The sequence below is a fragment of the Falco cherrug genome, chromosome 10, assembly GCF_023634085.1.
Source record: "Falco cherrug isolate bFalChe1 chromosome 10, bFalChe1.pri, whole genome shotgun sequence".
Classification (NCBI taxonomy): domain Eukaryota; kingdom Metazoa; phylum Chordata; class Aves; order Falconiformes; family Falconidae; genus Falco; species Falco cherrug.
Genome location: NC_073706.1, coordinates 7,301,084 through 7,317,076, shown reverse-complemented (window position 1 = coordinate 7,317,076; position 15,993 = coordinate 7,301,084). Strand labels below are relative to the sequence as shown.

General features: G+C 45.1%; 1 protein-coding gene across 2 annotated transcripts in view; it reads left to right on the top strand.

The window, feature by feature from the left end:
• Positions 1–2,477: 2,477 nt before the first annotated feature.
• PREX1 (phosphatidylinositol-3,4,5-trisphosphate dependent Rac exchange factor 1) overlaps positions 2,478–15,993 on the top strand; it is a 165,191-nt gene continuing 151,675 nt past the window's right edge. For both annotated transcript variants that reach the window (XM_055721668.1, XM_055721667.1), the window contains exon 1: positions 2,478–2,884. In XM_055721668.1, the coding sequence (XP_055577643.1) occupies positions 2,723–2,884 (162 nt within the window). In that variant the 5' untranslated portion in view covers positions 2,478–2,722. The remainder of the gene's footprint in view (positions 2,885–15,993) is intronic.

Here is a 15,993-nt window from a genome sequence, read left to right as displayed (position 1 = left end):
CTGTACGTACCTTCTGTGTCATGAGTTGTGTTTGTGTGTCTGCCAACCGCCAGCCCTGTGCAGGGGAGAGGGGTCCGTAGATTTGCGTACATGCAAGTAGCCATGGTGTGTTTATAATCCTGTACTGTGTTAATGTGGTGGGGGGTGTGTGTCTCTCCAGTCTCCGACTGTGCTGTGTGAATGTGTGTGTGGGTGTGGTGGCGGGGGATCTGAGCGCAGGGTGCATGGGGTGTGTGTGTGAGGCATGTGTGAGTGTGGGGTATGAGGGGTGTTATGTGTGTATGGGGTGTAATGTGAGGCAGTGAGGAACGTGTATGTGTGTGGGGGATGAGGGAGGGCAGGTGTGAGGGACGTGAGTGTGTGTGTGAGGGAGTATGGGTATGAGGTGAGGCAGGTGTGAGGGGGTGGGTGTGAAGGGGGGTGGGTGTGAAGGAGTGTGGGTGTGAGGCAGGTGTGAGGGAGTGTGGGTATGAGGTGTGTGGTGTGAGGCAGGTGTGAGGGGTGTGTGTGTGGGAGCGTGGGTGTGAGGCAGGTGTGAGGGGTGTGAGGCAGGTGTGAGGGGTGTGTGTGTGGGAGCGTGGGTGTGAGGCAGGTGTGAGGGGTGTGAGGCAGGTGTGAGGGGGGTGTGTGTGGGAGCGTGGGTGTGAGGCAGGTGTGAGGGGTGTGAGGCAGGTGTGAGGGGTGTGTGTGTGGGAGCGTGGGTGTGAGGCAGGTGTGAGGGGTGTGAGGCAGGTGTGAGGGGTGTGTGTGTGGGAGCGTGGGTGTGAGGCAGGTGTGAGGGGTGTGTGTGTGGGAGTGTGGGTGTGAGGCAGGTGTGAGGGGTGTGAGGCAGGTGTGAGGGGTGTGTGTGTGGGAGCGTGGGTGTGAGGCAGGTGTGAGGGGTGTGAGGCAGGTGTGAGGGGGGTGTGTGTGGGAGCGTGGGTGTGAGGCAGGTGTGAGGGGTGTGAGGCAGGTGTGAGGGGTGTGTGTGTGGGAGCGTGGGTGTGAGGCAGGTGTGAGGGGTGTGAGGCAGGTGTGAGGGGTGTGTGTGTGGGAGCGTGGGTGTGAGGCAGGTGTGAGGGGTGTGTGTGTGGGAGTGTGGGTGTGAGGCAGGTGTGAGGGGTGTGAGGCAGGTGTGAGGGGTGTGTGTGTGGGAGCGTGGGTGTGAGGCAGGTGTGAGGGGGGTGTGTGTGGGAGCGTGGGTGTGAGGCAGGTGTGAGGGGTGTGAGGCAGGTGTGAGGGGGGTGTGTGTGGGAGCGTGGGTGTGAGGCAGGTGTGAGGGGGGTGTGTGTGGGAGCGTGGGTGTGAGGCAGGTGTGAGGGGGGTGTGTGTGGGAGCGTGGGTGTGAGGCAGGTGTGAGGGGGGGGTGTGTGGGAGTGTGGGTGTGAGGCAGGTGTGAGGTGTGTGTGTGTGAGTGTGTGTGAGGCATGTGAAGCAGGTGTGAGGCGTGTGAGGGAGTGCGGGTATGAGGTGAGTGCAGTGTGAGGCAGCATGGGTATGAGGTGAGTGGGGTGTGTGTGAGGGACCTGAATGGGTGTGAGGGAGCGCGGGTATGAGGTGAGTGTGGTGTGAGGAGGTGGATGTGTTGAGGGAGTGTGGGTATGAGGTGAGTGTGGTGTGTGTGTGAGGGAGTGCGGGTGTGAGAGAGGTGTGAGGGATGTGAGTGTGTGTGAGGGAGTGCGGGTGTGAGAGAGGTGTGAGGGATGTGAGTGTGTGTGAGGGAGTGCAGGTATGAGGTGAGTGCGGTGTGAGAGGAGTGTGTGTGAGGGAGGGTGGGTGTGAGGCAGGTGTGAGGGATATGAGTTTGTGTGAGGGAGTGCAGGTATGAGGTGAGTGTGGTGTGAGGAGTGTGAGGTATCTGAATGTGTGTGAGGGAGTGCAGGTATGAGGTGAGTGTGGTGTGAGGGGGGTGGATGTGTGAGGGAGTGCGGGTATGAAGTGAGTGTGATGTGAGGGGGTGGATGTGTGAGGGAGTGCGGGTATGAAGTGAGTGTGATGTGAGGGGGTGGATGTGTGAGGAAGTGCAGGTATGAGGTGAGTGCGGTGTGAGGCAGGTGTGAGAGGTGTGTGAGGGAGTGCAGGTGTGAGGCAGGTGTGAGAGACTGTGTGTGAGGGAGTGCGGGTATGAAGTGAGTGCAGCGTGAGGGCTGTGAGTGTGTGTATGAGGTGAGTTTGTGTGAAGCAGGTGTGAGCGTGGGTGTGAGGGAGGAGTGCGGGTGTGAGGTTTGTGAGTGGGACGAGGGAGTGCGGGTGTGATGGTGTGCGTGTGTGTGGTCTGGTGGGCTGAGGTAGCGCGTGGGGTGAGGAGATGCGGGTGTGCGGGGGCTTGCGTAGGTGTGCAGGCGCGGGGGGGCTGAGGCCGCGCTGCCGCCCTGCCAGGCCGCTGCCCGCCGCTGGCCCGGCCAGGCCCCCAGGGGCCGGGCTCCGCCGCTTCGCCCTCCCCGCCCCGCCCTCCCCGCCCGCCTCTCGCTCCCCCCCTCCCCGCCGCTGGGGCTTCCCTTCCCTCTTCATTCAACGCCGCCTCGCCGCCGAGCGCTCGCCGCTACTCCGGCATGTCCCGCAGCCGGGCTCCCCTCGGAGAGCGGCCCCTGTAGCGCCTCCACTCGCGAGCGAGGCAGGGCCGAGGGGGCGGCAGGGGGTGCCGTTGCCCAGCCGCGCCGGGCACCGCGCGGCCATGGGGGGCTCCTGAGGCGGCCGAAGAGATCGGCGGGGAAGCGGAACGCCTCGCCCCGCGGCCGCCACTATGGAGGCGCCGCCGCCGCCGCCACCCGGCGCCCCCAGCGCCGCCGAGCCCGCCGGCTGCCCCAAGGACACCGACCGCCAGCTGCGCCTCCGCCTCTGCGTCCTCAACGAGATCCTCAGCACCGAGCGGGACTACGTGGGGACCCTCCACTTCCTGCAGTCGGTGAGCAGCGCCGCGGGGCGCGGGCGGGGAAGCCCCCTCAGGGCACCGGGGGGGCTGGGCGGGCGGCCCGGTGCGGAGTGGAGCGGCTCCTCCCCGGGCGGGCCGGGGGCTGCGAGCGCGTCCCGGCGGCGCGGCAGCGCTTGGCACAACTTGTGGGAAGTGCCGGGAGCCAGGCCCGCTCCACCGAGGGGGAGTTTCTTCTGCTCGAGAGGCTGAGCGGGGGGTGATGTGCGAGGGGCCGCCGCGAGCAGAGCGGGACCGCCGACAACCGCGTCGTCCCCCTCCGGTGAGGGAAAGCCCTGCCTGCCGCCGGAGCGCTGGAGCGCCGGGCCGGGCAGCATCCCGGCGGCGCCTGGGCCGCGGGGACCGCTGGTGCCTCTGCCTCGCTGGGGGGTGGCAGGGACAGATCCAGGACCGAATCGCTTCTCAGGATGCCTCATCCCTTTTGTTGTTGTTTCGAAGTTGCTGGTACGCCCACTTGGAAGCTCAAACCCTTATTGCTTGTTATTTTATAAATAAGTATTAAATATATATTGCTTTAATGATAAACATAAATATGTGATTGGGCCGGGAGTGTCTGTGCATGTGGAGACAATTATACCCGCCTCTGAAATTATCCACGGACTAGTTCAGAAGTAAAATTCCATCTGGGTATTTCCTTTTTCTTATGTAGGCTCTAGATGTGGAATTCATCAGCATACCACCACACTCCTGCAAATAACTAGAAGAGCCTGCAGTAAAAGTTACTAGATAACAGATATGCCATAAAAAAAGAAGAAGAAGAAACTATTTGATCACACAGATCAAGAATCAAAGCAAGGGAAGTCTCTGCAGAGATTTCTAAAAGGTTGGACAGGGCAGAAATTCTTTATGGTGTTTTGCTAGATAAGTACTAACCCCTGATTTCATCTAAATGGATTTAGACCCTGGACCCTTTTTGACCTGTCTTTCTGGCAAGGTTTTTGTTTGTTTGTTTTTTAAAATCAGTTTGTCTTTGGTGTTTTTCAGATTCACCCAAGTGGCAAACTGTCTAGCATAAAAGATAAATGAAAAGGATGTGGTTGCTTGATGGACAAGGCTCTACTTAAATCCTTTTCTTTCTCGAACAGTTGAACTCAGAGTCTTTAATTTCAGAAGGCTTCCAACTGACGTGCCAGTTAGCTTCTTTTAGAACTGGGATTCTGTCTCCCTGTGAGGAGATCTTAAAAAAGCTGCAAGTTGCAGAACTGCCCCACCCTACAGACAAAACAAAACAAAAAAACACTCAGAAAGCTCCTCTGTCCTAAGTACTGAACTTGAGATTTTGTCAGCTACAGGCTGGAATGCAGATTCAGGCTGCATATATTTTTAGCTTATGTTCTTGTAGTTAAATGCATTCACAGTATTAACTAATGGAATTTTCAAAATAAGGCTTTATATTCGTTATATTCGTTAACATGGTAGTTTTAATCAGAGCAGTAGTGAGGATTATGCCTTTGGTAATGGCAGAAGATACTAGCTTGGCTGTGGTGTCGGGATGGCACTGTAGTTAGAGCCCTTCACAGTCGCTTGTTATTGTCTACTAGGTGTAGATTGGCTGTAGTAGTATCTTGGGGGGGTTGATTCTGATAGTGCAGCTTCACCCCTCCTATGGAATTTGTGTTTTGGTAATTATGTTTGAATAAAGCACTGAGGGATAGGATCTTTCTTATCTCTAGGCCTTGGTTTAGAACAGCATTCACACACAGGCTTAACTTTAAGCATGTGTCAAATGTTTGTGTGCTGTCCTAAATAATGACAGTTTACTTCAGTCATTGACCCTAGTTCTTATGAGCTGAATTGCTCTACAACTGCATTCAGGTAGCTGAACAGTGTTAGCACCGAGGAAAGAAGAATGAGGATCTACTGCAGTATGCGAGGGTAAAAAGCACTACCAGGATGAAATTTTTAAAATTTGGAGTGAGAACTATTTTCTGCATAAATTGGGTGGATGGCCATAACTTAATACCTTCCAGCAAGATATTACAAAGGAAGGAATTCTGCCCTGCCTACCACACTGGACAGCTGACGTGACACACAAGGATAATATCATTTATATAGTCGCTGGAATACAGGCAGTTATAAGGCACCAGTTTTGCCTTATGACACTAATAGAAGTGCTGTTGTACCACTGGGACCCTGTATTCTCAGATCTACTTGGGCTTCACAAATAAAGTCCACTTTACTTGCATTAGTTTGTTTTTCTGAGTGCCTTGGCATTACTGCGTAGGAACTGCTGCTCTTGCCTCAGGGGTCTCTTTCTTACCATCTCATGTTCTCTGTGAGTAGCACCTACCCAGTGCAAAATAAATGTAACCTATTATGTTTTCTGAGGTGAAGCATCTAGTTAACATTCAAATGTGGTTGGGTGATGTTAGGTTGTTAGTGTTTGTTTTTTTTTTTTATAGTGTGAATTGTACTGAAATTGATTATACTTCCATATGTTGCAGAAGCAATTTTGGCTGTAGTGGAGAAAAGACTGCAGTTCCTCTGAGGAGGACAGCTGCAGTTCCCAGACCTTATGGAAATTTGTTCCTGTCAAACTTAAGATGAGAGATATGTGGGGTACAGGTTCTGTTGCTTAAGAAACTTTAATAGCTTTGATAAATAAAGGAAGGCTAAATCTCATATCTTTCTGTCATCAGAAAGAGTTTTCCCTGAGTAGAATGGGACAGTTGTGCATTAGAAAAAGGTTAGGTGAGGGAATTTGTGCTCTTTGTTAAATATTTGCTATTGAAGCCCTAGTCTCCATTAAGTATTCTCAATAAACAATGTTTTAAAAAGCAAATAACTAAATTCTATGGGTTTATTCACAGCACTGAGGTTGCTTGCTAGCAGCAGCTTCCTGTGTTTCCTGGTAATGTAAAAGAATCTCCTAAGTATTTAATACTATGGATTTGCAAATAAATCAAAGTAACTTGGATTTATTGAGAGTATTTTGGTCCTTTTTAGACTAATATGTAATCATGTTGAAGGAAGGGTTTCCTTTTTCTTTTTGTATGTTTAGAAACCTTTTCCCGCTAAGTTGCAGGGAAAGTAGGTTCACTATAAATATAGATTAATAAAGTGGGTATCATTAAAGTCAGAGAACATGGAGTTCTCTTTTCTCACAATAAAAATTGTGTTAGTCACCATGAAGAAGATTTTGCTGTGAGTTTTGTACTCATTTAATGAAAATGCTCCAGATGTTTACCTACTTAAATAAAATTTAGTCTCTAGAATCTGTTATATTTCATACCTCAAGTAACTCTGACAAATGGAGTAATAGCTGCAAATTTAACTTAGATGTCCTATGCCACTACAGCTAAATCAGGCTATTCAGTCTGTTAGGTTTAATATGTAGAGTTAATTTTTCACTGCATATGTTGTTTGTAACATTTTTATTCCATTGGATTTTGGACAAAAGAAGGTGTTCCTAGTCAGTTTTGCTTGTGTTTAGTTTCTGGTACTCTTGCTGATAGGTCACGTTACAGTATTATGTATCAGAACTGTGGAGAGAATGAAACCCAGTAGGTTTTCTCTGTGGTCTGTTCCAGATATCACTAGGTGAGATGATCAATTCCAAGGCATATAGCTATTTTTTTAAACAGAGTCTGGATTTTATATTAAATGGTAATATAATACAGATATATCATGATTTTGATAGTCTTGCTTTTCCTAGATTAAGCATCAAAATGAGGAGCTACCATGCTGGGAGGGGGCAAACACTTCTGCCAGCTCGTAGCTGATGATCTGAAGTTACTGATTTAATTATGAATATGCACATGCTATATTGTGTTCTTCTTATCTGCCATTTTGTTAGGCAGGTATGATGTTGCAAAATACAGAATCGTCCTTGAAGAAATGCTGTGTAAATCAGGAATATTAATAGATAATACTGCAGTTAACTTTACTAATCACAGAATCGTTGGGGTTGAAAGGGACCTCTGGAGATCATCTAGTCCAGCTCCCCACGTAAAGGCTCATTACACAGCCGAACCTTTTAAACAGCATGGAGAACTACAGGGAATGGATGAAAAAGTACTGCTGCCAACATCATTAAAGATCTAGTGATCAAATAAGCATAGTGGAAAATTGTCAGAAGCTAATGAACTTTACTAAAAGTTACTGATGTAGTAAGATAAACTTCAAAGAGATAAAGGCAGATAATTCTGTTGTAAGTCTTGGTGAGATCATAAACCATAAGGATTTTCAGTCTCCAGACTTTAAGATTCAGTTAATCCTTTGCCTCCCTTTGGCCTGTCTTAGCTCTCTGCAACGTATGCAGAAATGTTTACATTTTGTATGTGTTCTTGTAAATATTTCTTGTTAGTGTGACAAAATTAAACCAGGTGATAATTTGAGTGACCGGTTGGGTAAATGTCAAAGCATTTGTCTGGTGGCATGCAGTCTTGCACATGAATATCTGGCTGACAGCAGAGTCTTAAGGTACTGAGGTGCGGTGTCTGAGCGTTGCAGCCCTTAAGCTTACCCATTCTCTAGGTATCTGTTCTTGCCTGTGTTGTCAGTCTGTATGGAAAAGTCACAGATAATTCACTGAGAAGAGAAAGGTTGTGGTTTGTCTGAATGCTGCATGGTCATTCCACAGAATCCTGGTCAAATTAAAGACCAGCTTTCAAGTAAGGAGGCACAGGAATCCTGAGTAATTTCAGACATACTCACTGACCATCATTCCAAGAATAGATTGAATAGTGGGTACACAACAGTTAGATGTCAGTATTTAAAAGTCTGGTTAACCAGTTTGTACATATAATCATATGAATTACATGTGAAAGTGCAGTAACAGTAGTTATCTAATACACCAGATTGCAAAGGTAGGTATTTTCTTGTATGCACTTTCTTTTCTTTTTTTTTTTTTTTTTTTTCTGTCTTTAATTTCACTGAACACTTGGCTCTGACCTGCACGTGAAGCTCCCACAACTTCAGTAATTACAAGTATATAAAGCCAAATTATTCTCCACATTGTATATAAATATGGCTCTTTCATCTTTCAAAAGACAAACCACCAACTTGTAAACTGTAACGTCAGAATGACAGGACGTACTTCTAGCTTGAGCAATTGCTGTGTGTTCTGTGCAGGCATGAAACTGTATGAAAGTTTAACTGTCCTTATCAGACAGGTATCATGTTGATACCAGGACTATTTTTAGGTTTTAATATTATGCCATCCTTTATTTTTATATGAAGACTGGAAGTCTTTTTCCATCTTATCAATTGTATAAATATGTTACATTAGGACATGCGTGCCATCAGATAAATTAACCCACATCCTGCAGACTCAAAATATTTATGTTATGCTCCCTTTTCTTGCTTGCTTTGTAGCTGTAATTGCTCTAGTGTCTCTGGATTTTGCACTCCACCCATCTTGAAATATGATAAACATCACAGGCTTTTTTTTTTCTTTTTTTTTTTTTTTCATATTTCACAATCTTGTTTGCATCCAGGATTAGGGCTCTGGTGCTCAGATAGAGTAGCAGAGTAGCAAACAGACCATTTGTCTCAGCTGTGAGGTGTGGTTTCCTGTCCTACACTGTCCTCCGCCTGTTTCACCTTCAGTAGATGCAGATAAACTCTTGATTCTGGAAGGCGAGCCATATGGTTTGGGTAATGTTGCTCTTTTATTGTGAGACAGCTAAAAGAGCAATTGGGGAGAGGAAGGAGATGGAAGAGGTAATTTGGTTAGAAGTGGTCTAAATTAGCTTTGCTGTTCTGTTGTTTTGGGTCAGTTGGTTATGTGCAGTCACCAGTAGCCAGTTATGACTGTGAATGATCAAATTTTCTACTGTTGAGTCTTAACATGGGGCATTTTTCTTAAAAGCCTGGTTCCTGACATATGTAAATGAAGGAAGATTGCTGCTTTCATTTTCAATGGCATGTTTGTAGCCCTTCTGGTTGTAAAGCAAAGTTTGAAGTTATAACATTAGCAAAACATAAATGCTCTTAAGTGTTTAGGGGCTTGTGTTATGACTTGAATGTTTGGGGTTGGCAATTCTGCAAGTAGAGTTTTCTATTCAGGCTAAGTGTAGTGCAAAATTAGCTGCTATAGGCTGAAATACAAACAAATTAGAAGGTTCTTTTGCTCTGGATACAAAGAGAAAACATGAAGCAGTCTGGATGTAGAAAGTGAAGCAGCAGTGAAAAACAGAAAAGCAAAGAGAAAGCTCTGAAAATATTTATTTATCTGAGCCTGTGGTCTGTGGAGGCTAGTTTATGATGCATAGGTGCAAGAGCAAGGATGGAGGACACAGAATTCCCAGGTTGTTCTGCTCTGAGATGCATGTCTGAGCTTAATTTTCACTTGGAAGATTGTGTGACCAGCACATGCCCTTTGTAGCGAGGCTTTACAAATCAAAGATGTATAGGAGTACAGCAGACTTTTCATATGAACAAAGCTTTTCAGTTCTTGTTGCACTCACATGGAATCTCCACAATGAGAAAATATCAATAAATCCCCTATGTAGTTTCACCAGTTTACTGTCGCACAGGTGAGAACTAAAACTCCTTTCTCTTTGCTTCCCTTAGCTCGTTCCAGCTTGGTGTGCATCTGACCCTTGCTATGCTTTATCTCAGATCTACTTTGGTCTTACTACATTCTTAGAATGAGGTGTTTGACCTGACTCTGGCTCTGCATCTCTTCCTCCTTTGAATTGCAGTGGTACCATCAATCAGCACTTTTGCCATTTGTCCCTCCCTCTCGCTTCAGGGGTGCCAGTTGTTGTCTGAACATGTGTCATGATCCCTTGGGGGGGAGAGCAGGGGGAGGGTGGCTGCCCTGTGCTTTCTCAGCACTGCACTGGTGCCTCTACCTTGAAACTCACTTGCTGTAGCCGTCTGGGAGCTGAGTGAGTGTAAAGGAGGGACAGAGACCCTAGGCGTTGGTAGGAAAGGGCACGTGGATCAAAAAGTGAAACAAGCATCGCAGCAGAAATTGAGTGAGTTGCTGCACATGTAGCTGAATGCATGTTTGATTTGACAAAATTTTTGGCTGATTTCTGTAGGAAGCAGACTGATATCCATTATGGGAGCGTGTTTGTTCCTAAATATAGGAGGAAAGAAGTGTGAAAACTTTGCTAATTTTCTACTTCGCAGGTCACACAGTGTTTGTGCCATTGGCAGGAGTACTGCTTTGCAGGCATGGGAATTACGGTTCTACAGTTTTACATTATATCGTTAGTGTTGGAGATGATCTTGACAAACTATCCCATCATGTTTGGATCTGAAAGGAGGGCTGTTTCTGATGGTTTATTCTGGTGTTCAGATGTCCTTATTATTAGAAATGTCTTCCTGATACCTGATGTAATGTCTAATCTTTTTTTTTTTCGATGAGTGCAAAGGTGATTTCTTTCTCTTTGCATCAGTCCTTCAAGTATCTCATGGATGTTTTCACAAATTATTTTAGACTAAATTGTCAAATTATTTAAATTTTTCCCCAAAATGATTTAATTTTAGCTCTGATAATTCCTGTGTTATCTGGATTCTCTAATCTATATGTTTCTTGAACTCTAGTGCCTAAAAAGCAGCACAAGACACTCCCAAGGCTTTAGCAGTACTGAGTGAGGGAACGGATTTTTTCATGTTTTTGTACATTATACAGGAGCATTATCTAGCACAGGAGCCTTAAGAAAGGTTTATCTGAGTTTGTACATGTATTTGAGGACAACTTGTTGCTCATACCAGTGACCGTGACTAGGTGTCTACACAGAGGATTTATGGGAGCAGTCTAAATATTAGACTTCTGAGATGTAGCCTGGAAAAGCAACACTGAACCCTCCTTAAGGGGAGGAGAGTGGTGTTTTTAAGCCAGCTTTCCTATGTTCAAATCCTGGCAGTCCCAGAGGTACCCACTCTGAAAGCATGTGGGGCTTGAAAAAGGTAGGATCTCTCAAGTGCAGTGTCTGCCTGCAGCCATCCAGATGAGTCTGTGACAGATGAAGCATTTGAGAAATGACTTATTTCTGTTGCCAGCCTATTGTTTCCTTCAGGCACTTGCAAGAAAATGTAAGGGATTATGTGTGAATTTCACTCCTTTCCAGCTGTAGAATTCCTTTTCTGTTGTCTTCGTTTCCAGCCTCAAAGGGATTCACAGCCTGCAATGGGTGTTTTCTTGGTAAAGGCCTTGCACGGTTGTATGTTTTAGGATGTAAATGGTAATGTGTGTTTTTGACTTTGATGTTTGAAATCGCTGTGCAATGGCAGTCTATAGTGATCACCACCAGAGAGAGTACTGCTGACCCACATATATCTGCTTATCCCCTAGGCCTTCATTATCTGCAAAGACTACCATCAGTTTTCTTGCACAAAATGGGGATTTAATGATGAAGCTTTGCGGAAACCTTATTTGACCTCTCAGATCTTGTTGGACCAGGCTTTCTTGGGGCAAAGACTTTCAAATTTTCTTTTTCAAGATACTCTTGAAATAAAGATGTATTCTGTGGACTCATCTGGTTTGTGAAAGTTTTTTTTTTCCTTTCCATTTGTAAATAGCAATTGCCATGATTGCAGAAATCTGTTTTGTGGATCAAATCTTTGAAATTGTTCTGAATGGTTGCATCTACTGGTTTCCCTGACTACACACCAAAGTTTCTTTGCAGTGGTCTTTCAGCCAGACCCTTTTGTTTTGTACTTTAGATGATGGGAAAGCATGTGTAGTTCACTAATGCTGCTGTTTATTACCATTGTCTTCATATTGTGGTGGTATAAGTAATCCATATTTACATGGCAGTATTTCCATTAAGTGCTCTGAATTGACAGATGATCCCTTGATTAGTGCAATCAAAGGTGATGGTGTTTCAGAGTGCATGAAGGCTGTTTGAATTAAGGATGTAAAAAGTAGGGCTGGACTTGGAGCATAGGGTGGCTGGCATTTCCTCCTCTGTTAGACTGGCTTCAGTCCACTCCTCTCCTGGCCCCCTTTGCCCTTTTGTTTCTGTCTCAATATTTTGTGTTGTGTTTTAAACTTGTGGTGAAGCAACCAGTCCTGTCTCTTTGAAGGACAGACTGGAAGCATTGCTATCTTACTATGTTTCTTATCTGTTTTGAAGAGTTCAGATTCAGCAGTGGGAATGACTGCAGCATTCTCAGCCTTTAACAACTAGAGTCAAGAAAAAGAATTGAAATATGCAATATTGTAGTTTCTCAGTCCACCACAGAGACTTCATTATGGAGCAATGCAATTCATGCAAAGCCATCTCTCACACAGAGACTGAATGCTACCTTTTACTATGCCCTGCTGGATCATAAACTGAGGCTTGGACTGGGGATTGCACCAACAGCATGCCTAAGACCTGAGCGAAGTCTTGGATTTCAGTATTACTGCAGATGAAGATTCCTGCTTGATTACCTGGCCAAGCCTGAATAAAGCTTTAACGCTGCCTTCTGCACATACGATCGAATCAAGCTGTAGCAGACATTCAGAACTGCAGTAGATCTGTACTGGGAGAGAATGTCAGGGTGGTTATTTGAATTAAAATGCCCGACTCTTGCATATACACTTTCCATCACCCTTCTGTAGAAGCCACTCATCTGAAGAGGTCTTGGCTCCCTTTGAACTGCAGATCTCCAGACCAGAGTAAGAGAAAACAGCTTGGTGGCGAGAAAACAGTTCCTTCGCTCTTCCTAATGAGCCCTCCTCCTTAGAAGAATAACTCATTGCTTACACAGCTGATAGCCATATGTCAAGCCATGAGATACTGATTGCTCAAAGCTGAATGGCAGCTCTGATAGGCCCCTTGGAACCTAGTGACAGAAAGACAGGTATTGACCGTTTTGGGCATCATGATGCTTATGTATGAAAGCTCACCTGCTTTTTCACTCTGTGCTGTTAGCACAAGAACTTGTCACAAACTGGCTGGCAATGTGACTTCCTACAGTTCTGGAAAGAGATGCAATTTTATGTCATATATCTTGGAGTTGCAGAGAGGGCAGTAGATTTCTACACCTTGATTAGGGTGGTTACTGAGATGATGGGACTGTGGACTTGAGTTAAAGGAATATTTATGTTTATGTAATGATATTGGGTTGATCTCACAGCTGTTGCTATTGCTATAATTATTTTTATGGAAGCATATCATCCACACAAATAATACTTTGCTGCAACTTATCTGATGTCTCATGACTCATGGAGTAAATCTTGTGACCATTCTCAACTTGACTTTCATTTTGTACTTCTGGTTTTGCTTGTGGTCAGTTCTTGTGCCAACAGGTTAATTTTTGGTTCCCAAACCACTTAGCCTATGTAAAATGAGGGCACTTTCTTTTTTTTTTTTAATAAGCACTGCCTTCTAGTCATTAAAAATCTTTGTGGACTAGTCATCATGTAGTTGGCCCAGTAATATGCTTTCAGTGTAAGAAAACCCAACCAACCAAAACGCCACACAAATAAAAAAACAAAAACAAAACCCCACAAACAACCTACCCCCCCCCCAAAAAAAAAAAACCCAAACCAAAATCAAACCACAACACAAACCCTAAAACAACAAAAACCAAACAAACCAAGAAAAGGCAAACAGTCTAACATGCAGAGTGCTGATTACATATTCCCTGTGGATTTGTTAGTTGTTTAGTTGCCACTGTCTAAGCATTAGGGCCAAAATTTTCAGGGCTCCTTCAAGCATATATTTAGGAACTGCTTGGCTGTGTGTTTTGGGTGTGAAGCTTGATGTGATTGCACGTTTGTGAACCAGTGTCACTACCAGTGATACCAAACCCATGTCCTTTCTGCTAATGTGTCTTGCTCTAATGTGTCAGAATGAGCAAATATTGATCACTGAAAGGTCATGCTACTCACCCCTTCCCTGAGCAGACCACTTTTAAAGAGAGAGGCTAACCCAATCCTTTGCAACTGGTGACCTGGACTGCTGAGGTTGTCACTGAGCAATTTATTAAGAAACAGCTTTGAACCTGTGAGACTCATTTTACTGGATGGCTGTCAGATGTTAGCTACCTTTGCACATGATGAAATGGGCTTAGATTTTAAAAAGCCTAGCAATGTCATCCACACCATCTACACATTTTTCTTACCTACAGTATATCACTTCAGTGATAACACTTTGTCTTGAAGGTTTTGCCTGCTTATGCTTTTGGCATCCTAGTGTGGTTTGAGTAACTTTGAACAACCCTCCATAGGATAGATGAGGGATCCATGTCAGGAAAGAGGGGAAAACATAAAAGGTCTCATTCAGGGATTATTTTGGTGCCTGAGGAAGCCGACAATAGAGAGGAGTTCCCTGATACTCAAAGTGTTGTGTGTCACTGGTGGAGGGCCCTGCTTTGGGGAGAGACTCCTGATAAGAACTTGCATTTTAGTGCGTTCTTATCTCAGATAGGTGGGTGGGTTTTAGCTACACAGTGAAGTCTCTGGTCCCAGGGGACTTTCTGTCTAATCTGACAACTGCTTTGAATTCATCACCTCACAGGGAGCCCTTTGCTGTTAACCTCATCACTAGGTGGCTAAAGAAGCCCCTTTTATTTTGTTTGAAGGGGCAATAACAGAAGGTTGTAAAACTTTTGACCTGGTAAAATGTTTTGGACCCTGAAACCCGATTCTTAAACAGAATCCAGGTTGTTGTGGGAACAATGGACAAGCCTAATATAGGTATATATGAATAGGCTGTGTGCTATTTAATATGTATGTCACAGAGGAGAAGGCATGGAGGTGAAAGTTTATCTGTCTTGTTAGGTCTGATCAGTGGTTAATGGGTTGTACTGTTGAGCAAGTGACTTAGGCTACAAATGTAATAAACAAAACAGTGCCAGGCTTTATTCTCTGGCCCTGAGGCCAACTGGCATGATCTGGTCTGGTCTTGTCTTGTACCACTGAATTCTCCAAGTCTCAAAGTAGGATGGCTGCATTCAGACTGCCTGTTGGGAATGATCCTTGGCCCATCCTAACTCTGGCACTGTGTCTGAGAATTGTTTAGGAGAATGCTAGACCCGGGCCAAAGGATGCTAGGAAATATTCTAAAGGTTTTCTAACAGAATTGCAAGGCTCAGGCCCATGTCCTGGCACTGTTAGCTTACTAGTGTAGGCATAGCCTGAGGTCCCACCCCAGGTTGTGGAATATCTTGCTGAAATAGGACTTTGGTTGAACAGTGATGCCCACAGCAGAGTTGAGACCGAGACCAGTGCTAACTTTTCTGTCTTGGTGGCTGGTCTGAATGGGTTTATTTCTGAGGAATTAGAAGTGTTGGAAATCTGTTTTGTCAGCCTTCCATAGAATTTTGTTATTACTTGAGGTCTTCTATTTTCTTGATCTGTGGAGGAGGAGACAGAAAGGAAATACAGTTTGAATGGGTGGGACTACTTTAGGACAGTGTGAAAAGGAACCGGCTGTTAATTACCTAATTCTGAGTGTCATTACTAACAGTTGTGAGCTGAGATATCGTAGACTGAAAGCACTTCGGTCCTTCACATGAGGTGACTCTTGCTCATTTCTGTTTTATTTACTTCCCTTTTTATTGTGGAAAAATCAAAGGCTTCAAATGATAATTGCTGGACATTTGCATATAATTTTTTAGCTCATATCCCTCTGGGTGCTGGTGGTTCTGTCTCTGTTGTGTTATTGACACTATGCTCAGGAATCAGCTCAGATGGGAAGCAGCTGTTTGTGAGAAGAAGGTGTTGACAAGACACAGAATAAGGGAAGAACAGTGGGGGAAGATTTCCAAAGGGAGCTGCAGGAGTGTGCTAGCTATGAGCATTCTGATGTCAGAAGCATGATCCCTCAACAGGAAAAAAAGATGTGGATATTGGGAAGATACTTTTCTGAGTTTGGCTCCTTTGTTAGCTCCTGTAACTTTACATGTGAAATTATCCCTGTTGCAAATATGTCTCCTCCTTTGCATTGGCACAAGTGTTTCTTCACATGTGAGGAGAACGTGTTCTGAAAACTTGTAAATAAATAATGATTTTCAGCCTATATAGACCAAAGATGATTTTTTGGGTAGGTATACTTGAAAAGTAAGATTTACCGATTACTTGTATAAGACAAAAGTACTACTGGAGTTTTTAACTTAGTCATTAAATGGTACAGGGTACACAAAATCCAGTGCATTTATTGTTGTAGTATCTGCTTTGCTGGGCTTTTTACTAA